Below are 26042 nucleotides of genomic sequence, written 5' to 3' on the forward strand. Positions count from 1 at the left end.
AGTCTGACCTGTCACCGACAACATCTGAGTGTTTGCTACCACCTAGACATGTACATTTCACCATTGTTGTCTGGTAAAATACAAGGAAAAAGCTGAATAATCTTGTCCCTTAAACAAATTAGCTATATACTATTCGAGTGAGACATGTGAACTGGACCTGACTATTTATGAGCCAAAAGACATGAATTATATGAGGATAAAGAGGGACAGAATTAAGCTTTGGTTATGATATTTGTTCAGATATCTGCAGCTAGGATTTGGCTACTGCTTTTGGATTTGGCAGGCTGAGTAGTCAAATGTCATTTTAACTGTCTTCTTGGAAATGCTGAATTAGTGGACAGCTAATGAGCATCTGCTAATATAGATAATTTATATATCCAATTACTCTACCATTATCAATAATGCAAGCAAAAATGTCCATTGGTTTTATTATTGCTTTATAGAATCATTCCTTCTAATGCAAGCATTCTAGATATAATTTAGCAAGTGAAATTTCCAGTATTCTTTATATTAGAGAATTCTACCATTTGAAAATCTTATGTGCAGGGTTATGGGAAGAATTCACTCAAACAACAAATAGCTGAGCCTTTTCAAGTATTTCTCAGGTTGGAATACTCAGGGCTCTGATACTGAGTTTATGGTCTAGCAGGTGGTGGCATCAGATAAGAAACACAATAAATAACAAAGTATATACTCTTCTAGAAAGTGATAAGCATAGGGCAGGACGATATGACACAGACTGGAGCCTTGGGGGAGTTTCTCTTCCTTTCAATGAAACTGCCTTTTGAGCTTTGTCTCAGAAGAACAACTCAGAGGAGATGAAAATACAGCAGCTAAGATGAAGGCTCTGAGGTAGGGGTAGGTGCCTGGATTAAAACAGGAACAGCCAGCACACTGAAAAGTGCAGTAGCAGATGACAGGAGGGACTTGCTAGGGGACATAGCACAAGAGCCTGAGAACATGCTGGAAAGTCATGGACTTTGAATCTGGGTGAAACTGTGATTGGAGAAGACTTAACATAAGAATGTCATGATAAGAGACTGAACCGCCCATTGGTAAGATGGTGGTGGGTGAACTGAGAATCAGGCTTAAACTGTGGATCTGTAAATCACTGCTTAAAAAGAAAAAATAAAGGGATAGTAACCAGGAAATCAGAGGCACTGTTTAGAAAGTATTACCAAGAACAGCCACAAGCTTTAGTTTATGGAATACTTCAATCAAAATATAACATGACTGTCAAACAACAGGGCAAATCCAGGCTCCAAGTCTTACTGTTATTAATAAGGAAAAAGTTTAATGACCAAGGGTTGGAAGTACAGCCATTGGAAGTGCTTTACAGTGGTCTAGAGAAAGCATATTTTGCTCCTTTCCTGACCCCTGGCTGGAATAGCTTATTTTCAGTGTCATAAATGTATACCCAGTAAGTAACCATTCTAAGAAGTTATTACTATTGCTCTCTAATGCCAAATTCAAAACTGTTTTGTATATTTTTAACTAAGTTACAATAAATGAATTGTAATAAGTAAATAATGAATAAGATTTAATATTTCAGATTTATTATTGTATGTCAAACATCCATTTTATGAGCACACTCAATTTCTGTCAAATAATGATTTAATACTTGGCATTTGGCTAAAACAATTAGTTGACATACATCAAGAGCTGAATGCTTGTTTATTGAAAGATCTTACTCTGAAGCCCTATCTCCATATTTGATAGTTTTAGAGGAGGTCATTTGGAAGGTAATTATGGCTGATAAGTTTATGATAGAAGATGGGTTTTGCTTTAAGAAGGGAGACCTCAGCCCACTCGTTCTTTGTCATGTGAAGACACAGGAAGAAGATGGACAACTGCAAGATGAGAGGACCCTCAGGGGAACATGTCACCTAGCATGTTGAACCTAGCCTACCTATTACCTGAAAGAAAAAGACGACTGTTAAAACGTCCTAGGTTACCGCGCTTTGTAACAGCAGCTCCATCTGGCTAAGAGACTGTGTGTATAAGGGGACCTGTCAAAGTAACACTTGGAAAATATTCATCTGGTCTGGAAATACTCTTGCTGGTCCAGTTCCATGCCTGCTGGCCTAATTTTCCAGTTTAAATCAGAATTCCTCATCATTTGAAGAGGACTCTGCTTTCTGTTTCTATAAGTACTGACTAGTTTGAGATGATGAAAAAGGAATGTCTGAGATTTTTGTACTGAAGGATCTGAACACTTCAGGGAGACTTCTGCCATCTGAAATACTGGATAACACTTGGAGTTGTAGATAGAGAGCAGGCTTGGTCTGAAAAGTCAGCCACAGTCTTCAGTCAGGTATTTACCTAACCTGAGGAACAACCAGGATTTGTTGAGGATGGCACTGGCATGTACTAGGCTCACGTTGCAAGTATTATGTGCCATGGTCATGATGCTCCACTCATAGCCACCAGTGTAGACATACATTCTCCCAATACAGTCAGGCATAAGAGGGCCTATTGAAAAAGCTAAAAGTAATAAAATAACTGTGAGGCAAACTATAAAAGGCAAGAGGTTTTTATGTCACACCACCTGGCTTAATCATTCAGTTATTAACAACCTAATCTTACCTACATGCTGGACACATTAACAGACAGGTGTTAGCAGAATGATCAAGACAAACTCAAACTACTCTCAAGGAAATGGAAAATGAAAAGGATGACTTCAGACTGAACTTCTATGGAGGACAACAAAGTGAGTGATGTCACAGGGAGTGACTGAGCAAGAAATGTGCATATGCAGAAGGGTTTCAGCACAGCCTTCTTAAAGTGACACAGAAGGCTTGGGATCTAGACCAAGAGCAAAGTGTACACTGGCCGAAGGGAATAAAGTCATGGCTGAAGAGATGGTAAGTAACGATACACTCCAGAAAGAGTTATGTTGGTATATTCACAAAAATGAGAGGGCAATTCTGTTGAGAGCTTGAAACAAACTGGACTCCAAACAGGAGGTGGGCAGGGCCCAAACTTTTAGATTTATTATCAACCATGATGGAAGCTTGGATTTTTATCTGAGGCATTCTGAGAAAGCATTAAGGATGTTAAGCAAATGAGTGGAATCCTCCCCGTTTGAGACAGCTCTATAGGGACTGGATCCTAAGAGAGCGAGAGTGAAATGGAAGCTGGAAAAGAAATTACTATGCATTCAGTGGGAAAGTTAGGTGGGGAAGAACCATAGGGACTATGAAGGGAAACAAGGGATGGACTTCAGAAGAGGTATTGGGGGAATAAATATGACTTGCCAATGATTGAGTCACCTCTATATAACAGAACTGCCCATATCTTTTGCATTTTAACATGATACTCAAGTTTAGTCTAATTTATTAGTGTTGCAAAAATTGTTGTCTTTCTGTAGGTATGCTGGGTTTCATTTGTTTCTTTTTTAATTGTTGCTTTTGTTGTGTTCATCACTGTGATAAAACACCTGACATAAATGACTGAACAGAAGGAATATCTATTTCAGTTCACAGTTTCTGAGGTTTCCCTCTATCATGGCAGGGTGAGTGACATGAGTGAGCAGTGTAGGAGACTGTTTATCTCATGACAGAAAGGCACCAAAAAGGGACACAGAAAGGGGCTAGAGACAAGACATCCAAAAACCTCCCTTCACTGAGCTACTATGTCTAGGTCTATCCTATGATCCGGGTTTCCAGAACTTCTCTGGCCAAGTTCTTATTATACATCCATTTCCACGTGACACTTTATATCAAAACAGTAAAACCATGCACCAATGATATTGAGATAATTCTAAAATATTTATATACTATAATAGCTTTGGTCATAACAATTATATGCCTCTTATACTTTGCGTTCAAACAGAATACATGCTATGAACCTTTGTATACTGATAAAAAAAATAGGGTAAAACTAACAGTTTCTTTAAAATAGTTTAAAATACATTTCATCACATTGTCATCTGCACATACAGTTCTGGACACCACTAGGAATGTAGCATATAAACCTGGCATCTTTAATAAACTGTTCTGCCTGCATGCTATGCGACCATGAAGTCATAGAAGTGTGTCTAAATTACAGATACCCCTTATTAACTCAATTAAATGTATCTATTTCCTCACTATTGTAAGGCATATCAATGTCTACCATATGCAGTTCTTATTAGATGATCATTTATTAGGAAGCTTCCAAATCTCTATTCTAAATAGTCACCTGAGTTCCAACAATCATAGTTCAACAGCAACTGCAGTGTGGGAGATTAGGAAAAGAAATGAAAAAACCATACCAAGAATATGCACTTTATGAATAAGATACAATATAATGTGGACAGAGAGAATGAATGGCTGGATGAATGAATGAAATAATAAATCATTGTATCTCCTTAGAAACAAAGTGCATTTGACAACCACCATGCACTAGCATCAGCCGGGTGTAGTCAAAGATTGAACTCTTCTGTCTTCCACTCTTTGAATGGTGATCTTATAGTATCCTCACTTTCTCTATGCAGTTCTGCATCATCAGCTGCTTAACCCTTCCCTTGGAAGGGCTGGCCAGGGCTCTTAACCGCTTTAGGTTTCCCATATGTCCCTCTGTCAAGAACTGGGGGTAATTTCATTCTAACTGCATCGTGAGTCCAATGTTATCATGAAACTCCCTGAGTTTGTCTGTGAAAATTAACCTTCATAGAGACAGGCAACATCTTATTCGAATTGGTTATAATTCTGTTAGAACTTTCAGGTTTGGGTGTTGCAAGGATCTCCAGTGTTTTAGGCTAGAAAAAAAAAAAAACTTATGCAGAATGCCAGCAGCCACCACTGCTGAAAATCAAACACTTCTTATCCCGAGTCAAAAAAGATCAAACACCATCTTCTTAAGCCTATATGAGCTGTTTCAAATTTGTAACTGGAGATACACATGGATCCTCTGGGCTACTCACTACCCAGTGCTCTTAAATGCCCAAACCTTGATTTTAAAATCTCATGTGTCACTCCATGTAGTCTTAGTCCACAAGAAAAATATCACCAGCCAATGGCTACATGCATGTGTTGCCTATTGCTCTGTTAGCATTGAATCTTGCACTTAGAAGAACTGTGTTTTAAGGTAGGCTGGGCTAAAGGCAAGCAAGAAGGTCTGCAGAAGCCCCACTGAAGTTTCTCAGTTACCTCACCAGTGAAACATGAACATGCTCTTGATGGTTTCTCTTTGATGACTATACAATGAATCAGTGGTTCAAATGTACCATATGATAGTGATGCTTTCAGATATTAATACATTAACGAACACAACACAAAATGAAAGTTGACTGTGGCTTCTTCTGAGATCTCTCCAAATACACAATGTAGTGGTGACGTTGTGGCCCGGGACTCACATAGCATGATGTCACGTTTGTGTTTCACACTTGCTCTGACCCTCAGACAATTCATTAAATGTGTGCTCATTATGTGTCTCATGCATTACAACCCTTCCTATCATTGGTGACATTACACTAGGTTGGCAGCTTTATGTAGAGACACTCTTGTTCCTTGAGCCAAGATATATAGATAGCCAAGAATGACATCATTCTATTCCCAAACTACCACAGATCTTCTCAGAGACTACTGCACAATGTAATGTGATGAAGGTTAAGTACAACTCACTCTTCATCTTCGTACCCGAATCAAAGCTCTTTCAGCTGTCTGCTTTGATCCTAGATTAATGACTTCTGCTCATTGTTGCAAAGGTATACCAGTTGCCCCACAGTCCATTCTCATCTATCTGCCTATGGCTTATCCACAACAGCAGGCTTTCTTCTCTTGCCTCTAGCACCAAGTTCCAGGCCAGCTCCTTTAACTCTGTGCCAAAGAAATACAAACCGAATCTAATATTAGCCTAATGAGAAAAGGGTATCTCCTGCCAAAGACTCATATAATGTATCCCAAAGCCAAGTGAGGCAATTACTCCCTGTTTCAAATGCTGGTATTGTTTCTCCTTTATATAATGCAACAATCAAGATTGTTGTGTTTCTCTCAGTGGAGTAAAGAACATAGGCAGCATTTTAACCTCTTGTGCTACTTGGCTAGCTTCTAAGTGCAACAGACTGTATTTTCTCTTTTTCAAATAAATTGATCATTTGTTCATTTAATGTTTAGACAATAAAAAGCTCCAAATTTAGACCTATTACACAGAGACTTCTGGTCCTTTTTCCTGCAGTTATTAAACAGTAACTACATTTTAGTGAACTACTTAAGTTCCCAGATTTCTGAATTGTAAAACAGAGGTAAAATGTTATAAACATAAGTATGAAGCAGAACTGTAAATAATAGGGACAATAAAAAAACTAAACTCTGGAATACTATTATGGGAGGGAAAAGATTCTTAAAGCTCATATTTTAAAAGTCTAAGAATATAACAGGTAGCCTTCCCAATAAACACTTAGAAAATTAATTCAAGAAATCAAGACCATCTACTCTCCCAAAGTTTATTTATGGCAAGTGTGATGACATAGACCAGAATCCTAGGATGAAAAATAGTGAGGTTCCTCTTGCCTGTATCTAGACTCATGTCATTCCATCATCATTTGTAAAATGTGTTTTTATTTTGTTCTTTCTTGTTGTTGTTTTTTTAGAACAGGTTTCTCCATGTACTCTACGTAGCCACAACTATCCTGGTACTTACTCTCTAAAGAAGGTTGGTCTCAACCTCAGAGGTCTACCTACCTCTGCCTCCTAAAGATGCCAGTTTTTCACTGCCAGAGCATTAAGGAATGCCACTTTCAAAAGGGACATCTGCTTATTTTAATAAATTTTGTTTCAACTGGAACATAAATCAACCTAGGCCTAAGGACAAGGTTCAGGGAGAATGTAAATCTTTGTCAATCTTTAGGTTCACCTGTATACCAAGAGAACTCCATGGATTTCTGCAGATTGGGGTAGCACTTTACAGAAAAAGTTTCTGAGTTGATCATGACCTGTGGCACACATAGGACAAGACATAGCCTCTAGCCACATGTCATGATCACAAGCCTGGAACATGACTTTCTGACCAAATAAATCAGCTTTTATTACTTTATTCAATTAAAAAATCATTTCCATAGTCACATGTTTCTAGTGGCTGCTTTACTGGACAATTCTGTTAAAAATAAACTCATGCCCTTCATTCAAGTGCCATATACCTGGCCCCAACCAATTCATCCAGTCTTGACAAACCCTGACTCTATGAGACTTATGTTGAACATACCTAATCATCTCTACTGACACACCTGAACCATATGCTTAGGATTCAACACTAAGAACACCATCCATCCTCACAGCCAAGTGCTTGAATCTTCCTATACTTCACAAGCACAGGTCAAGTTCTACCTAGAATCAATGAAGTAACCTACTAGCCGTCTACCAAATGCTTTGTGAGCAAAAAGCTAAATGACCTCAGGTCTAAGCCTGCCTGCAGGATGTGCCATCACAGGGTTGTTATCTAGTCTGCAGAAACTTTAACTTGCCTATAGGTTATATGATACAGAAGACTGGTGAGGAAGAGACTGAGGCTTCACTGTGTCAGAGAGCCTTACTCATCAAAACAGTTATGGCAATGGTACCTTTGACTACCTTCTGGGCCTCCCTGTGAATCAATAATACCGTGTCTATTCTACCTCTTGCCTTGTACTCTTCCCCCACAAAGTTAAAGCATTATTTCCGGATCTTGAATTTGGAACTGCAGTTGCTGCGATGGTGTGTATCCTCTTGGTACAGATTCCCAGTGTCATCCTCTTCCCCACGTCCTGCCTTTCTGTGCTTATAACCCCTGTGTGAATGAATTGCTATTTGAAAAAAAATAAATTATTAAAAAAAAAGAAAATACCATTCCTCACCTAATATATTGCGATCATGGTTTCTCTCCCTCTGTGGCTACTTCTTTTTACCTCCCCTCCTATTTGGATCTATTACCTTTCTAGCTTTTATTAGAAAATGAACAGATTTCTAAGGAATAAAAATTAAAAATGATAATTAAATCTAAGATTATTTTTTTGTCAGAGTTGGACAAGACAAACAGGCAGAAAGAAAAGAATCCAAAAGAAGGCAGCAAAAAAATCGGGGACACACTTTTTCACATACTCAAGAATCCTATAAAATCACTAAACTGGAAGCCATACTATATATACAGAGGACTTGGTGCAGTCTGCTGAAGGCTCTGTGCATGCTGCCTTGGTCCCTAAGAGTTCATATGAGCTTTTGCTCATGTTGATTTAGAGGTCCTTGTTTTCTTGGTGTCCTCCATCTCCTCTGGCTATTAAATTCTTTCTGCCTCTTCTTCTGTGGGGTTCCCTGAACCCTGAGGGGAGGAATTTATATCTGTAATGCTTTAAATTGTAAGCTACAAACATAATGCAATTAAACTCATGTTATAATCCACACACAGGCTTTCACATTGTTTAAGACTTTTTAATGGGTTAGAGAGATGGCTCAGTGGTTGAGAGTTCCTAAAGGGGAATCAAGTTCAGTTCTCAATGCCCATGTAGAGTGGGGACATAATTACCTGTAACTCCAGATCCAGGGGATATGACATCTTTTTCTCCCTTCCAGTAGAGCCTTCACTCACATACATATGCCTCTACATAGACACACAGACACACACACACACACACACACACACACATACACACACACATGCACAAACACACTCACATTAAACATAAGTCTTAAAAAAAATGGCTAATGCAGGAAGCTACAATAGGGTTTCCTGAGTAAAGTCTAGAGAATACACACGGAAAAACTTGATTTGCCAAAAGCTGATAATCAGAAGGGTGATTTATAATGTGACCATGTAACCTGGTAAGAACTTCAGATTCCCAGGTAGAGACAAATGCAAAAGTATTACTTCGTTAGTAGATGGATGTTATCTACTGTTCAAGCCACAAGAAGGTTAAGATATAGTGACTCACTTTCTCAATGAATAAAAAGTTATCAACAAGTATTAAAAGCTTTAGCCCTTTAGGAAACAAACTTGCCAGCAGGAATAGAAGCCACAGAAGGAAAGTTAGCTGCCTAAAAGGAAGAGCTTTAACAAAATATAAAAATCACAGTGAAACTATGACTACAAAATGTCTGGAAGAGCCTTTTAAATAAATATAATGAAAATAACGCTTATCTTTAAAAACATTCAAACAAAACACAAGTGCAGAAAAATGCCCACCAGCTCAATGTCAGTATAATCTACTGCTCAAAACAGAGACTAAACACTCCCCCACTCTGGGGTCCCCTTATTCAAAGGACAGTTTTACATATGTGGTGACCTTACACACTATGCAGTAACACTCCTTCCTCAAGTTAAAATATCATCCCTTGTACACAGCAGCCCTACATCCTGAAAAGGGAGTGCTCTCTCTCCCACTTTATGAACACAGCTGGCTTCTTTAGCCAGTGCATTGTTAACAGACACAGATTATTTTCAATATTTTCATATACTAAAGTGTTGCATTGACCATTATCCTACATCCACCTTTGTGTATTTTATTATTTCCCTAGGACAAGTTCCTAGAAAAGAAACCATTAGCCTGAAAAATCACACCCATTAAAAACCTTAGGAACTACTATCAAACTTTCTCCAGGTAAATTATGTCCATTTGCACAGCTGAATGTCTTTGCATGCCAGAGGTTCAAAGGGTAGATTGAGAATGTGTCAAATTAGCAGAAAGTAAACAGAAGATTGCTCACAGTCCTGCTGTCCCTTTACAAAGAACAGAAGAGGAAACACAAACATGTCTATATGTATGCAAAACAAGTCTGTGCCGCCTATGGGGCAGATACCAAATTGTGATGCCCCTGAGCTCTCAGTTATCATCGTAGGGTACCAGGGTACCGTCACTGTATGTTCCCATCAGCCAGCTTCACCTGGTAGCCCTCTGTGAAAAGGGCAAATTCTGTCCATGCTTGGTTGAAATGTCTACTCTGTTTACCTTTAAAGATGCCAACGTGAAGACCCTAGAGTCTCATTTCTGTGTTTTATTGTAAATGATCTGGACAAACTCCAAAAACCATAATTTTTAAATGTGGTCTATTGTTTTGAAAAGGTGGAGGAATGCTTTACAGAATTGTACTTTTTTTTTCCTGCAGTAGCACAAAATCACACACTCAACTAGAATTTAGAAGCAATCAAACCGCATAAGATCTGAACCGATTTTCTATAAATATTTTTTAAAGAACAGAGATATGATCTGGAAATATTTAATTACATTTGAAGTAAAATAAAACAAATATCAAGAATTAGTTTTCTCTTTTTTTCCCAGTTGGATTCTTAATATTTTAGACACCCTTTGACTCTGGCAAGCTCTATTTATCTTTCTGAGTAAAATCAGACCCTAAGGATACTTTTCCCTCTGTCTTCAGAATAACTCTATAATACCACAGATAGATTAAGTTTAGATGTCATGGCAAATCTCACTTATCACCAGCTCTGCTCACAAGCCCAACTCAGACTGTCCACCAATTTCCTTTAAGGAGCTATTTCTCTGCATAAAAATATTCAGTGGAAAGTGCTTGCAAATATCTTCCTCACCAATCATTCGCCAATTCTTACATCACATCACCCATTTTTAATTATTTAGCCAGAGAGGAAGCAATAATGATCATTATTCACAGCTACAGGTAAAGCAAAAACAAAATCACATTTTAATCTAGAAGGCATGATTTGGAAGAGAGGCACAAGGTACAACAGCCAGGTGACCTTTCTACTTCCAGTTTTTCTTGGGTACTTATGTTTGCTTTCTAAGCTTTGCATATACTTCCTCAATAAACACAAAGAGGAAACAAATGTCTGTGAAGATTAGGATGGCTCTCCTGTCCGTTAATTTGTACTCTCTTGGGAGGGGCTGCAGACAAGGAGTGAGTGCGTACTCAGGTGACTTCTTATGAACCAATCCCATATGAATAGAGAAGCCAATAACTGGGCGAGGAGGAAGGACTTCTGGGCTGAATAGGGGAAGAGAGGAGGAGGAGGAGCGAGAGGGTCTTTTTGGACAGGGAGTGAACACATGGACAAGATGTAGTGGTAGAGTTTCCGGTATCATGGTGGATCCAAAAGGATCCACCACGGGAGGATTAGATTTAATAGGTTTACAAGATTACGTTTTAGTTGTTGCACCCAGAGATTGAGTTGCCATTGTTCCTAAACTCTGTGTGGTGTTTTTCTTCTCGTGGGGACTCAACCTAGTTCGAGAGAGAAAGGTTCAGAGGCAAAGCCTGGGTTTGTGTGATGTGCCCCTCAAAGGCCGTGGGGGTTTGAAGCATGAGAATGGCGTGGTAGTGGGAACTTAGAGAGCTGGGTGGTGAGATTCTGGCGCTCTGGGACTCCGGTTGGTGTTGAGCACTGGAGTGGAAATTTAGATGGCGGCTAAGTCGAGAGCTAGCCAGATGCTGTCATTCTAATACCTCCTGCAACAATTAGTTCCCTCAATTTTCAGTGAGAAAGCTAAAATGAACATCTTTGACACTTAGTATGGACATTGTTACTGAGTTTATGCAAAAATCCATACAGTGACTTTTTCCTTTCATTGAAAATAGATTCCTTTCTCATGCAATATACCATAATTAGAATTTCCCCTCCATCTACTCCTCCCAGTTTCTCCCCAGTTCTCCCATCCAGATCCAATCTCTTTCTGTCTCATTAGAAAAGAGGCTTCTAAGAGATAATAAAAATGTAACAAAATTAAATGTTACAAGACAAAACAAAAACTATCCTATCAAAGTTGGATAAGACAAACCAATAGAAAGAAAAGAACCCAAGAATCTCGCTCACACACTCAGGTGTCCACTAAAAACACCAAACTGGAAGCCATAATATTATGAGCAGAGGCCCTGGTGCAGACCCATGCAGATTCCATGCATGCTGCCTTGCTCTCCGTGAGTGTTCATAGACCTTGATTCAGACGACCTTGATCTCTTGGTGTTCTTCATCCTCTCTGACTCCTATAATCTTTCTGCTTCTTATTCTGAGTGGGTTCCCTGAACTCTGAGGGGAAGGATTTCATGGAGACAACCGATTTACTTTTGAGTGTTCTAAGGTCTCTTTCTCCCCCCACCATCCCCAATAATGTCTGATTGTGGGTCTCTGTATTTGCACACCATTTTTTTTTTAGGTCAAGAGAAAGCCTTTATAAAAGACTGTCCTCAACAAAACCTCACTGACACTCAGAACTCCACTGTCTAGTATACCTTCAATGCATATTTCCTCAGGTGTGTAGTACCTATATTTAGGCCAAAGACTAAGAACTAATCCGCCATCAAAATAGAACAGCTATATTTTCAACATCTAAGGTTTACTCCTGTCTATCTCATAGGATGATTAAAGACATAATAAGCCCCAGCACCAAGAGTGCTTTAAATCTGCTATATATGCATATATTTACAAAAGTCAGTTATTATCATTAATAGCTTTTGTCAGCAAAAGCCCCATTGGGATCAGGCTTTTACCCAATGTTTTCAGAAGCACAAAATCATTTACTGAGCTCAGCTCATCCTAATAGGGAAAGCAGATTTTAGGAATCCTTTAGAGATGGAGAATATGAAGCCTAAAGTTGCATAACTTGTGCAAACATAAGAAAGAAAGAAAGAAAGAGAGAGAGAGAGAGAGAGAGAGAGAGAGAGAGAGAGAGAGAGTAAACTCTATTGCTGTTAGATAAGAGAGGCTCTTTTCTATAATCCACGGTCCAGAGCCTCTTACTGTGGGACAGCGACACACAGGATTGAATTTCATCCAAAGGGAACTCAGTCAACATTCTCATCTATTCTCATCTATCAGTGAAACACAGCACTGATATCACCAAAGATACATCAGTGATTAGCAGAAGCATTCTAAGCCCTTCTCTGTGGCTGACCACGGCTTAGCAAGGCTTCAGCCTCAGACATTTAGTACTTAATTGGCCAACGGCTCACCTTTGCTGTCTCAGCTTCTCCCTGAAGTCTCTTGGGGGTTCCTTTTTGGTCAGGTACCTTCTGGAAATTTCTGTTCCTAATGGATTGAGATTCTACACCTTCGCCTTCAATTTGCAGTTTAATTCCGTCGGCATGGGCAGGGTGATCAATACCCCGCGGATTCAAACCACAGTGGAGAGCTAGGAAAAATGAACAAATAGAGCTCAGAAAAACGAGTCATACAAAGAAACTGTCTGTGACGCAACATATTTCATCTGGCCTAAGTGGGAAGGAAACAGGGTGTCTGTGAGCTGAGAGGTGGTATCATGACTATGGGACATAACATGGGTGAGGAAAGAACATGGCATTGTGGGAAACCCTGAGCTTGGAAGTGTAAACCCCAATCCCCTCAATTCCAAAGACTTATTGTGAGCACATTACTAATGCCCACAGTACAGATGGAGCACCAGATCAGGCAGTTTCATTACTGCCTCCCACTTAGCTATTTCAACCCTGAAGTCTGGTTTATTGGTTTCCTTTCATCTAGAAACTGCTCACTCCCTGGACCCTACGGCATCCTTCTAGTCATAAAACATCTACTCACTCAGTCTACTCTCTTGCATTCATTCAACGAATATTTATTGGGCGTGTAATATATACTTTTGAGTTAAATGCACAGGTGGAACATTGTAAGAACGGAACAGACAAATGAACTAATGATTTTTTAAAGGTGTCTCTGCTACAAGAAAGGAAAAGAAAGACCAAGGACTGGAGGGCTTATGGTACTCAAGCTTGAAAAGCTTCAAATTTCTTGTTTCATCTCTATGCCATCTAAAATGAATATCTCTAACAAATAAGATCTAGAGCTCATATTTTGGGATAGTTATTCATTTAGAAAACATGTATATACTCCTCCTCTGTACCCAATCTTATCTAAGGAATGACAATGAATTTTATGAGAATCATTTTTCCCCTAGACAGTTCCCACAAACCTCTACTTCCACATTAGCACATGGCACATATAGACTTGTATTTTAGGATGTGTCATGATAAATTATTTTGACTTTTTGGGAAAGAAAACCATAGAATTTAAATTCCCATCCTCATCTGCTCTTTGATCTTAGATGGTTCAAAGTCAAATACTAAAACCTTTCTTTTACTTCCATTAGGACATTAATTCACTGACAATCTCCCATATTAGATGATCATTAGCTTTCCCTCTTCTCATTCTTCCTCATTCGTTGGTCTCCTATGTAAGTCTATGTTACATCATTTTTCACTGTCTACTCTAACCAGGCTGTGGTTTCTTCTCTTCTTACTGACTCTTTGAAGACTATTTTAAAGGGAGAACTACTTTGAAAAACTATTTTCCAATAGAAGTGGGGATTGGGCATGTTCTTCCATTCTTCCTTTTCTTATTAACAGGTACCACTAATTCCCAAAGCTTTTGATACTGGAAAAAACTCAGTCTTAACATGGTCAAAACTGAACTTCAGTTTTTGTACCACAAAAATCTGCCCATTCGTTTCCCCAAAGGTGAGGAGTCATGCTTGACTTCACTGTCTCCAAGAGTCACCATAATCCCTCTCATTCATCAGCAAAACCATCAGCTGGAAGTGAAACAACTGAACAAGTGCATCTCCAGTCCCATATCCTCTGTCACCACCATAGACAGAGAAAGGCATCACACATTCAGAGTGCCAAGCTAATTCATCTCCTTTTTCTTTTCCCTTAAGACCCATGAACATAACTGTGTGCATATCATGTCATGAGCCTCATTTGCATAAAACTTTCTAATGGCCTCATTTTACTTAGATAATTGAGAAAATGTTATCTTGTCCAGCAAGTCCTATCCTCTTTGATCTTGCCAGCTTCTCTACCTATAACAAATGTCCCTTGATCACCACACTTTTTCTTCAGGCTTCCTTTCTTCCTTGACTAAGTTCTTGCCCAACTCAAAGACTCTTTACCTGGTTCTCTGCTTAACATGTTTTCTATTATTCCCCTAAGTCCTACGTAGCATTTAGTTTTGTCTTTAATATGACTTTTCTATATGTGCCTAACCGTCATCTTCACCTATACCTTCCCATCACCTTCCCATAGAATACATGGTACCTTAGAGAATAAATATTCAATAACTAAACCATCTGCTTGAAAGGGAGACCATCAAATTCAATTTCCTGCTATTTTATATAGACATTATTAGTGGATTTCTCCTCTCTTAGTCTCTCGCGTTCCTAAAAGCAATGAACAGTCACATCATAAAGTTAAATTCTCAGCAAGATCAGTTGATGTGCCCTCCCTCAGGCTTTGTTCTGAACCACAAATGATATTCATGAAAAACTCTACCAGACACAATTATATTCATTTTTCAGATAAGGGAAATGAGGCTCAAAAGGGTTATGGTCACCAAAGGTCACACAGGTGTCAGCTGAAGGTCGCAAAGATCAAGTATCATTTGGAATGTACATGAATTTAAGTTAGAGATGAGAATCCTATCCAAACTAGATTAAATAGAAAGGAAACTTGTAAGCTTTTATAATGGAAAGTTCTGTCTAAGTTCGAGTCCCTAGACAGAGGAGTGTTGCTCCCCATGTCTCCACGTTGCTATTGGTAGTATTGCCATTGTCCTATACATATAGGCCCTTGAGTCACATGCTTCAGGGTTTAATGTTGATGAATAGAGAACTTAAGCACAGTTCTTTCTTCAATTCTTCCTCTAAACTTTAACCACTTCTCATTGGCTGGAAGAGAATAGCATGTTCATTTATTGAACTCAGAACCTTGAGATGACCACAGTGAACTTAAGCCAAGTGAAATGCAACTAAGGTCAGCTTCCCAAACATCCACTGCTGCTACTCAACAGAGTCAGGATAGAGTGAATATTGGTGAACAAACTACCCTGCTCGAATTACAGTGAGGCAAAGAGAAGCAAAGAGAGGCTGAAACTAATTACTGTTAATATCAATCAGCTTTTCATCTCCAAAGACTAGCCTACTTAAAATGAATATTCAATTAAATATACTAAAATTGTGATTATTCTAAAAAGCTGTGCTTCAGTAGGGAGATAGTAGATTCACAAGGGATGGAATTATACATTAATGAGGGAAAGAAAAATGCCCAGCTTTGATCTTTCTCTTCCAGCATGATCCCCTGTTGCTTTCTGCATTGAAATTCAGGTATGGGAATACCATTGAACGGCTGTGAGCTTCCAATACCTTGGATTCTCTTGCCCTATCACCTTCCACCAAAGCAGACTTACACTCCCTTCATCTGTTCTCATGAGTCCCTCCCTGAGGAAGAAGTTTTATTCTACCTGTGCACTAATCTAAATTTCTACCAGCAATCACCTGGATTCCATTTGAGGTGAAGATGCATATGGAAGGAGACGATGTCTTCAAAATGACATCTTGACACCATGCGAGATACTTACGCCACCATGCTGAAGATTTTCTGTGCTAATGTTTTTTAACTGTGATATTCTAACACATGCTTTGGATTTTAGCTCTTCATTTTGAAATTTTCAATGCTAATAAATCAACGTCACAGCTGGGAAAACTTCAGGTAAACTTCAAGCTGTCTATGATATCGATTCAAGGACTAGAAGCCTGTTAAGCAGAGGGATATTTGAGAAAAATCAAAGAAACATGAAGGGGTTCTCAAAGCTGACCCTGAGCAGCTGAGCCCATTAAACAGAGTAAATAACTTTAGTGAAACCAAGCAGAGGTAGGGATGAGGACAGAAACAAGAAAGCAGAAGGGACACCAAGAACATGATGAGCAGAGATGAAGGTCGCACCTTAGAAGAGGCCACTGGAACATCGCTTGATTTGTAAATATCAGGGACATGAAATTTCAGGAACAACAAAGCAAAACCTCTCAGAAATGTCTTAAAACAAATAAGTCCAAGAGCAAAAACCTAAATCAATGCTAGGTTTACAGTCAAGGATGAAATTGCTATGGAAGATTTAAATATTTGTGTGACAACTAAGGCTACATATATAAAAAGTCAAGAAACTATACTGTGCCTCTGGTTTATAGACTATCTTATAATATGAACATCTAATATTTTACTAGTGGAGAAAAATCTCCTACTGATTTAAGGCATGATTGTGTAAAGAGAGGTGACTTCTGGTTTATTCTGCAGTTGAACAAATGTTTCTTTTCTTATACGCGTGTTGTCTGTCCTGATCGAGATCTGGGAGTGGAGACTATGGTGATTATGAAGAGATGGCTTGTATCTGTTCTCCTAGGGTTTTCAGCTGTGATAGGGGAGCCAAACATTATCAGTGTGATGACAGATCACACTCAGGCATTGAGCTACCGAGAATAGTTGTATGAAGCAGTGTAACCAATATCGCTGATGAAGCAGTCTATACTGACATGAAAGGTAGTAGGTTGACTTCCCAAACAAGAGAGTAGATCTTCTGAAAATGGAATAGCATGAGCAGATTATCAAGAAAATATGAAATGTTGGGTTGATGCTAGGGAGTAACAAAAATAAATAAAAATGAAGGGGTGATATTGGTAAATAAAAAAGTAAACAATCAAAATGTCCATGGACAGAACAGGAACTGGGAAGTGTGACAAATACAGAGTGGTTATAGTTTAGCCTTAAATACAAATCAAATCTTCATAGACAAAGTAACATGGGTGAACGCCGAAGAAACTATGCTAAATGAAATAAGTCTGTCCCAACAGGACAACTCTACCTCTGTGTAGTGACTCACATTTATAATCCCAGCCCTTTGAAGATTGAGGCAGGAGAATTCTTACAAATATGACACCTAGGCTGCATAATGAGTTTCGGGTCAGCCTGAACTAGAGTGCAATCTTGTCTCAAGGAAGCAAAATCAAATAAAAGGACAAAAATTGTGTGAGGACTTAGAATAAAGCTTGCATGGATCCACTTATAATAAGTACTCAAAGTGGTCAAATCCACAGAGTTAAAAAATAATTGTTTCCTAGGGGCCGGGGTATGGAAGAAAATGGGGGTGGATTTTTTTTTCAGAGCTGGATATATAGTGTTCTAGTTTGAGATAACAAAATGATTTTGCAGATAGGTAGTAGTGATAGTTACTTAGCATAAGTGTCTTATATAATACAAGATTTTTACAAGGGTGTAAATTATATTTTACTAAAGTAAATGACAAAATTCCTATTCTATTCACTTTCACTTTGACCCAAATATCATAACCATTAAGTAAAAGGCAAAGTTCTCAAGATATTCTTATTCAAAGGCTTCAGAGTTTCTCCAACTAGTACAGTTTTTACGGTTATTATGGATTCTATCCATATGTATGTGTGTATGCACACACATGTGTATGAGTGTATGTGTGTGTGCTCATGTATTTCTCTGTGTGTGCATGTGTGTGACTCTGTGTGTATGGTGGTGGTTGTACTGTGTGTGTGTGTGTGTGTGTGTGTGTGTGTAAGAAAAAACAGCCTAACACCTAACAATACTTTAAAATTTTTTTGAAAAAGGATTCACTTACAAACTATATACCATCTGAATTGGGCTACCACCTGCTTGAAAACAAGTTCAGTCCTATTAGAGCTATACCTCTGAACAACATTATTTTAATGTGACTTAGGTCATAGTAAGAAACAAGAAAGTGCTAGTCTCATTTTATCTCCTCACAATGATACATAAATAATGATAGTAACATACAGATGTAGATACAGATATATATGATATAAATAAATATGGATGATATATGGATGTAGACATAAGAAGTGTCATAATATATACTACATAACTACACTAATTTAGGGTCTATTTTGCTAAAAAAAGTCACTCAGTCCTTCCAAACCCCAGCTATTGCACTTGAAATGAAGAATGGAGCTCTGTTCATGCCCAACACTCCTGTATTCTGACAAAGCTTTTCCTTAATCAGAGACAATAAGCAAATATTCCTCAGAAAACCTCGGGGTAAAATGGCTTAGAATATCTCTACTAGAATTGCCTGAAATACTGTGTGCTTCCTCGCCTAGGCCAGACTGATATCTCTACATAGTATTCCCTTCTCTTAAATTATTTGCCCCTTCAGGAAGTATTAATGTTGTCTTCTTTTGCTGTGAAGCTTTAACTGAGCTTGAGTTCTGTGTATTTACCTAAACAATGTTGACAATTCCTATTTTTTCTTATTAAAAGATCTGAGTGTGTCTTTGTGTGTACATGCTATGCATTGCAAATATTTATAACATGATTGCATAGACTACCAATGTTCCCAATAGAAACTGACTTCATTTTATTGAGCTTTACACACCCAGTGTTTGGATAAATAACTAATTAACAGGAGATACCCAGTCATTGTTTAAGGAAAAGGCTAGACATGATGGAATGATTCAATCCTACTCTTTGTGGTTGGCTTCTGGATAACTTCTACATTTTTCAGGACAGCAAATAAAGACTGCTTCCAAACTACCTGTCCAATACACAAAAATGACTGAGCTACAGAGTTCTTTTGATGTTTGACTATCATCAGCAGAATGGAGATGTTACTGTTCCAAAAAAAAAAGCCTAAATAGTTGTACATAGTTGTACCCAATAAATGTTAAGTGAATGAAATATCTTAAAAATAAGATACTGCAATCCTTACAACTAGCTTCTAGAATTGACATATCCTGTTTAAAATTGCATGTGTGTCTTACTTTTAGACAGAGATGAAGACCTCCCCCCCAAAAAACCAACCTTTCTGTCACACCACTCTCATATAATACACACAAAGTAGATACTCTACAAATACCAGTTTAAGGAATAATTATGGATCAGTCATTCTGATCTCAAATTCAGCAGAGACTTTCTAGCAGAAACAATCTGAGTATCACACAGGTTATACTTGTCTTTGTTGTAGACACTTGGGAATATAAACACATTTCCAGCACTTTTGCCTTCTGTCCATACCAACGATAGAACTTCAAAGTCCTCCCTCTTAAATTCCCCAGCCACCCTTCCAGCTGTGGACAGATGCTAATGCATAGGACATGAACAGGAGTTTGAGGAGAGGAGAAAATATTGGAATGGATATATAGGAACATATTTGAATGATATGTTGACCTCTTTCCTTTACCTTGAATGCAGAAGAAGTCTAGTGGGGCCACAGACATTTGTGACTGTGGTGCTACATACACGAGAGATTGTCAAGGGGCAAATAGTCACATTGGCTTGAACATCTCTGAGGGACTCAGACTTTATTTCTAAATGCTAACCATTAGTCTTCATAACACATAAGAAAAATAATCATCCTCTTCTTACGCCACTGCCAGTCAAATCTCCTGCAGCTTTTATATGGATTGTGAAACGTATTACTCCATTTTAACCAACAGCAGATGACTACTTAGCTCTTCTTAAAGAGAAAGAAAAGGTAAACCTAGCCTTAAAAATATTCTGGTCTAGGTTTCATGCTTTCATCATGACTTAGAAGCTGGATAAGTATAGTATTAATTTATAAGAAGAAGTAAATGAAGAATTTAGTTAACAAAATAACAGTTATCAGAGATAGAATCAATGGAGGTACTACTGTGAAAAACGTGAGACCAAAGCCATTACTGCTTTGGGACACTGTGTCACCAGCAATAGTTTCTAGATAATTCATGAAACTTTTTTTTTTTTTTTACAAATCAGAATGTATATTCTGGTTCACAGGTACCTGAATATCAAGGGTTAAACATAAAAATATATCAAGGCTATCAGAAACATATCTTAGGGGAAAAGGTACGTTTGTTTGACTAAAAGAAAGCGCAGTGTCTCTTTGGGTGAAGGAATATAAACATCTACCATGACAGGGATAAGCAAAGCAAGGTCCAGCCAGCCTTGCTTCTGTGTGACCAGTGACCAAAGAATAATTCACATTTAAAAATGATTGATGGGGCTACAGAGATGGCTCAGGAGTTAAGAGCAATTGTTGCTCTTGCAGAGGACTCTGATTCAATTCCCAGCACACACATGGTGGTTCACAACTTACTACTGACTCCAGTCCTGGTGTGTCCGACATTTTTATGACATAGTACACGTACATACAGACAAGTAAAACAAACAAACAGATAAAAATATGCTACAAAATTCCTCTTTTGCTCTTCCCAGTAATTTTAGATTTATCATTTTATACATGAGGCTTTGTTTGAATGTTCATAAATAAAATTATTCTGGAACAGAGCCATGCTCATTTATTTATGGATCATTTATCTGCTTTGTGCTACAATTGCAGAAATTGGCAGTTTTAGCAGAGATGTATGTCCTAAAGACTGAAATATTTACTAGCCTGCCTTCACTTTATAGAACATGTCGACTCTTATTTTAGGATAGAGTGTAATTGTATCCTGAAGAATGCTGGGCTATATGAACCCAATCCCTACACCCTAGTTACAGCACTGAGGAATTCCTAGGCCTTTGCAGAACTACATTCTAATTAATTTCATACTTCCCCACCCCCTAGGTAATTCAAAATGTGTCTAATTTTATCATGCGGGTCAGAATATGAGGAACCATAATATGATTTACAAAACTCTCCCCACACCCTAGAGTGAGCTAAATCTAGCTTATTACACACATACTGAAACTTCAAATTTGTAAGCACAAGTAACACTCCTTTTTCTCTGTACTACAACAGGAGTGATAAGAAACAAAACCATCAGAGAAGTAATCCAGCAGTATTAAACAATGGATATATTCATCCTCAGGACATCTAAATAACCAATAATTGATGGGGCTCTTGTTCCATGAAAGAAAAGACCAGAAGAAAGGAGATAGTCCAACAATGAAAGTAAAAGAGGAGAAACAGCATGAAGACTCACAAAATTTACCAAATGTCCTCACCTATGCTGGCTAATTTTATGTCACCTTGATACAAGCTAAAGTATTGGAAAGAGGACACCACAATTCAAAAATTATCTACCTGAGATCACTTTATGCATACTGGAAGCTCATTTTTCTTTTTAAATTAGTGATTGGTGTGGGTGGATCCATCTCTAGAATAGTGGTCCTACATTCTATAAGAAAGCAGGCTTAGCAAGTCAGAAAGCCACACTATTCTATGGCCTCTGCATCAGCTCCTCTCTTCAGTTCTCTGCCATGTTTGAGTTTCTATCCTGACATCTTTCACTGACGAACTATGATGTGTCAGTATAAGCCAAATAAACCCTTCTCTCCCCAAGTTGCATTGCTCATGGTGTTTCATCACAGCAATAGTACCTTAAGGCATTATCCATGTACCCAGTGATAGTCCTGGAAACAACCCTGTGGATTTTGGAGCTGGGCCAAGAGGATTTGTCCAACCTAGCCAGATGTTCACACCATGTGCAGCTGTGTGATGACAGTATCCCTTCTGAAGCACATGATACACACACATTCTGCTTTGTTTGTCTACAGAGACAATTTCATCTTTGTTGACTAGGTTCTTATAAACAATGTCAGTCTACAAAGACTACCTAATGTCATTCTTCAAAGACTACCTATCTGTAATGACTATATCAAGTATTTGCCCATCATAACCAGTATATCTGGACTAGACAATCTACATGTAGTAGATATTAAAGTAATATTTAACATAAGTATTTTAACATCAGTAAAAGGTATGAAAAAGGGTTTAGACAATCTCTGAGGTGCACTTTTATTAAATATTCTCATTTATGAAGAGGATTCAATGGTAGATGTTGAGGTCTCTAGATTATTAGAGAAGGGATATTGGTATCTTATTGTGGGTGTCACTTACTGTGATAAGTGATCTACATACATCTCACTTAAAAATACTTTTTAACAATGTCATGAGAAGCTTATTGTATATTGTGAACTATCAGTAGACAGATAATGATAGAATCGATAGATGATAGCCAAATTAGTTCAATCATATATATTATTGATTTATGAAATGATGCTTTATAATAGGTGGTCTGCTCTGTTTTGTTTTTAAGCTTATTTCATAAAATAGAACCCAAACTGGTGAACACTACAAATAAGACAAACATAAGACTGAAGAGGAGAGATAAGGCAGACCATATAAAGACTTTACAATCGGAGACATGGTGTGAATATGAATTCCTTGTGTTGACTTTCCCTTACATATACAAGACCCAGAGCTGAAGTACCCCATGCAAGTAATAACTAAAGCTCGGCCACTAAAGGACGAGGCAAGAGAGAGCTGAAAAAGATGGAAAACTTTTAGACTTAACCCTTCTACTCTGGCATGAGAGAAAACAATGTAACCCTACTGTCTATTCTAGCAAAAGCTGGAGAGAGTGACTTCCATTTTGCACAGTTGAAATAAATTACCCCAACAAATAAAGAAAGCAGTTTTCACAGGAGGCACAAAGATCATCTTGAAGGTCTGTCAACTAGTAATGAAGCTACCTCTTCACCTAAAAATAATTAAAAAAAATGTCAGTTAAGAGGATATATTAAGAGTGGAGTTGTCCTGATACCAGGCAAGATCTAAGCCTTCCTTCTTAGGGTGGTGTCTAGAGGAAGCGTCCTGGAGAATGAGGACTTTGACTAGCACCCTGACTTAATAAGAGCTCCACCATCAAGCATCCAGTGAGGTAAAGAGGCAGAGTCTGCAATATAACTCCACCCTGTAGTAGCTACCTTGTACCTTTTCTTTTCCTAGTCCAGAGTAAGGTTAAAGTACACTAACAGAAACTGATAATCTAAATGAGATTCAGAGTCTCATGACATGAAATGAAAATATCCATTTTTAATCAGAACAAAACTACCTATAACCAAGAGTAAGAGGAATCTTAAACTGAAGAAAAAAGATAATTAATAGATGACATCACCAAGATTACAGAAGTGTGAAAGTATTGGATACATATTTTAAAGCAGCCTTTCTGAAAGTGCTTCAGTGAGAGGCTACTCTGAACACAAATGGGAAGAACAGAAAGCTTCAGGGGAAGAATAGAAAACATCTAACAAATTAAAAGGTAAGCAATCAAAAAAGATAAGAACCAAAATAAAGATTTGGTGTGTAGACTGAGCAGTAGGATGGAGATAGTGAAGAAAGTATAGAAGTCACTGCTGGGGGGAATCAGAATAAGCACTTTGAAGTTTCTTATAAAATACTGTGTATTGGAAAATTAATATGCAATATATGTTGCTTATTGCATATGGATTACTTTTAATGTTAATAAAATACAATAAAGGGACTAAGTATGCTTTAATTATAGAGTTACAAGTGACTTTGACATACTTATTCATCTTCATTCAACACAGCAGAAAGGAGAATATAGGCTCTACTAGTGTCTTGTAATACATGCCTTTAAATATAGACAAGTAAGAGCATGTTTTTCTATACAGAGGTAATTGTAATATTAGCTTACTTGTTATCCTGGCATTGTTATTGTGTTAGTAAGACAAGTTTTTAACTGAGCAGCTGACATCTAACATGAATTCAATGAATGTCTATACTCTTATCTTTATTCCATTACTCTCCTTCTACGGTGAGGCAATGTTAGGCATTAGCAATTTTAGTAACAGTTAAAGATATTTACCATTTATTTTAAGGGCTAATGTAGGACAGAATTGTAAAGGACATTCATACATGCAAATAAAAACTAAAGTGAAATTCAGCTGAGAAGCAAGAAGGAAAGCAGAACAGCTTTCTGCGCGCGCACGCGCGCACACACACACACACACACACACACACACACACTTACTTCTGGGACTTGAGGAATGGGGTTACAAATAATGATAAAACAGTGTCCATACCTTTGATATAGGTTCTCCTAGCAAGTTGACTCTGATATCAAACTCAGATAATTAAAAATATAAATAAATACTACCCTAGAATAGCATCTCCTGGCACTTTAGGAAACAGAAAGCAAGCAGTGGATGATTGGCATGGATAGAGAACCTTTCATATCTAGTGCTGAGAGAGATACTCAAAGGAGGTAGACTCACAGATGTTAAGAAGCATGATTAAGGTCATCAGTAACCAGTCAGAGGGAGAATCAAACCAGAACCATGACAACAGCTAACAAATGACTTAGTTTTATTTCAGTACAATTTCAACTTTCTTCCTTTGATAGTGTCATGTTACTGTGGTTGCTGTACATAGACAGTGCACATCACTAAGCATCTTCACCATCACAAAGAGTGCTAGTAGACAGCCCAAGCTTGTCTTTTGGTCTTAAAATACACATATTCATTCTATAAATGTTACTTTGACAGTAATGAAGGGAAAAGATGAGGTCAGAAATTACCTTTAGAAGATTATGTTTTGGGAATTGTTTTAAATCATCTAAGTATTCATATCTACACCTTAGAGATAAGAGAAAATGGCTGTAATGACTTAACAAGGGCTGTTATAAAACATTCAGCCCTTTGAGAATAAACAGGCATTGTACCTGCCTCTTCTTCTTTCTTACACATTTCAGACACGGTTGTAGAAGCAACTGACTTCCTGTTTAGTTACTTCAGACAACTGTCAGGTTTTTGAATAATCTATTCCCCAACGTGGTTGCTTCTGTCACAAATCACAGTCATTTACCTGTTATAAGCTTTTAGAGACCCAACATTATCTCTGAAGGGAAAGAGATGAATTGGGATTCACAGATGTATCAGCTCTGGTAAAGCTCAGCCTCCTAAAGAGGTAGCTCCCCATAGCCTATCCAGACAGGACAGGAACATGGGGTGAAGCTGCCATTGCCATCAGCAAAATGAACAGTCTTCAGGTCTGTGAGTCTTCTACTCATGGAAAGGCCAGGGTCAAGCCTGCTTTGAGTCTCACGGTAGCACCTTTCCTGCAATAAGTTAACTGTATCTTCTATGCATATGAGTTTTAAGCTTCTTAAGGAAAAAAGAAACCCTATAGAAACTATATGATCTCATTTCAAAAGTGCTTCAGAAAACTAAGTGTCTGAGTACTGCTATGCTACTAAAGAAAAGCAAGCTGACCATTGGGTGACAGAGGCAAACCGTGGGTATCAGTAGCAGGAAGGACTACAGAAAATCTTATGATTACAGGATGGGAAATCCAGAAGTGCTAGGATAACTTCCAAGCCAAAACAAACAAACAAACAAACACACAGACAAAATTAAACAAAACAAACAGAAAACCAATGACTGCAAAAGAAAAGAAAAGAAAGGAAAGGAAAGGAAAGGAAAGGAAAGGAAAGGAAAGGAAAGGAAAGGAAAAGAAAAGAAAAGAAAAGAAAAGAAAAGAAAAGAAAAGAAAAGAAAAGAAAAGAAAAGAAAAGA

The 26042-nt window shown here is 38.0% G+C and overlaps 1 protein-coding gene across 3 annotated transcripts in view; it reads right to left on the reverse strand.

Annotated features, from left to right (window-relative positions):
* Positions 1–26042, reverse strand: part of Samd12 (sterile alpha motif domain containing 12) — a 409481-nt gene that overhangs the window by 355787 nt on the left and 27652 nt on the right. For all 3 annotated transcript variants that reach the window (XM_028766139.1, XM_028766122.1, XM_028766130.1), the window contains exon 2: positions 12873–13051. In XM_028766139.1, the coding sequence (XP_028621972.1) occupies positions 12873–13051 (179 nt within the window). The remainder of the gene's footprint in view (positions 1–12872; positions 13052–26042) is intronic.

Source organism: Grammomys surdaster, unplaced genomic scaffold (assembly GCF_004785775.1).
Source record: "Grammomys surdaster isolate TR1022 unplaced genomic scaffold, NIH_TR_1.0 63, whole genome shotgun sequence".
Lineage (NCBI taxonomy): Eukaryota > Metazoa > Chordata > Mammalia > Rodentia > Muridae > Grammomys > Grammomys surdaster.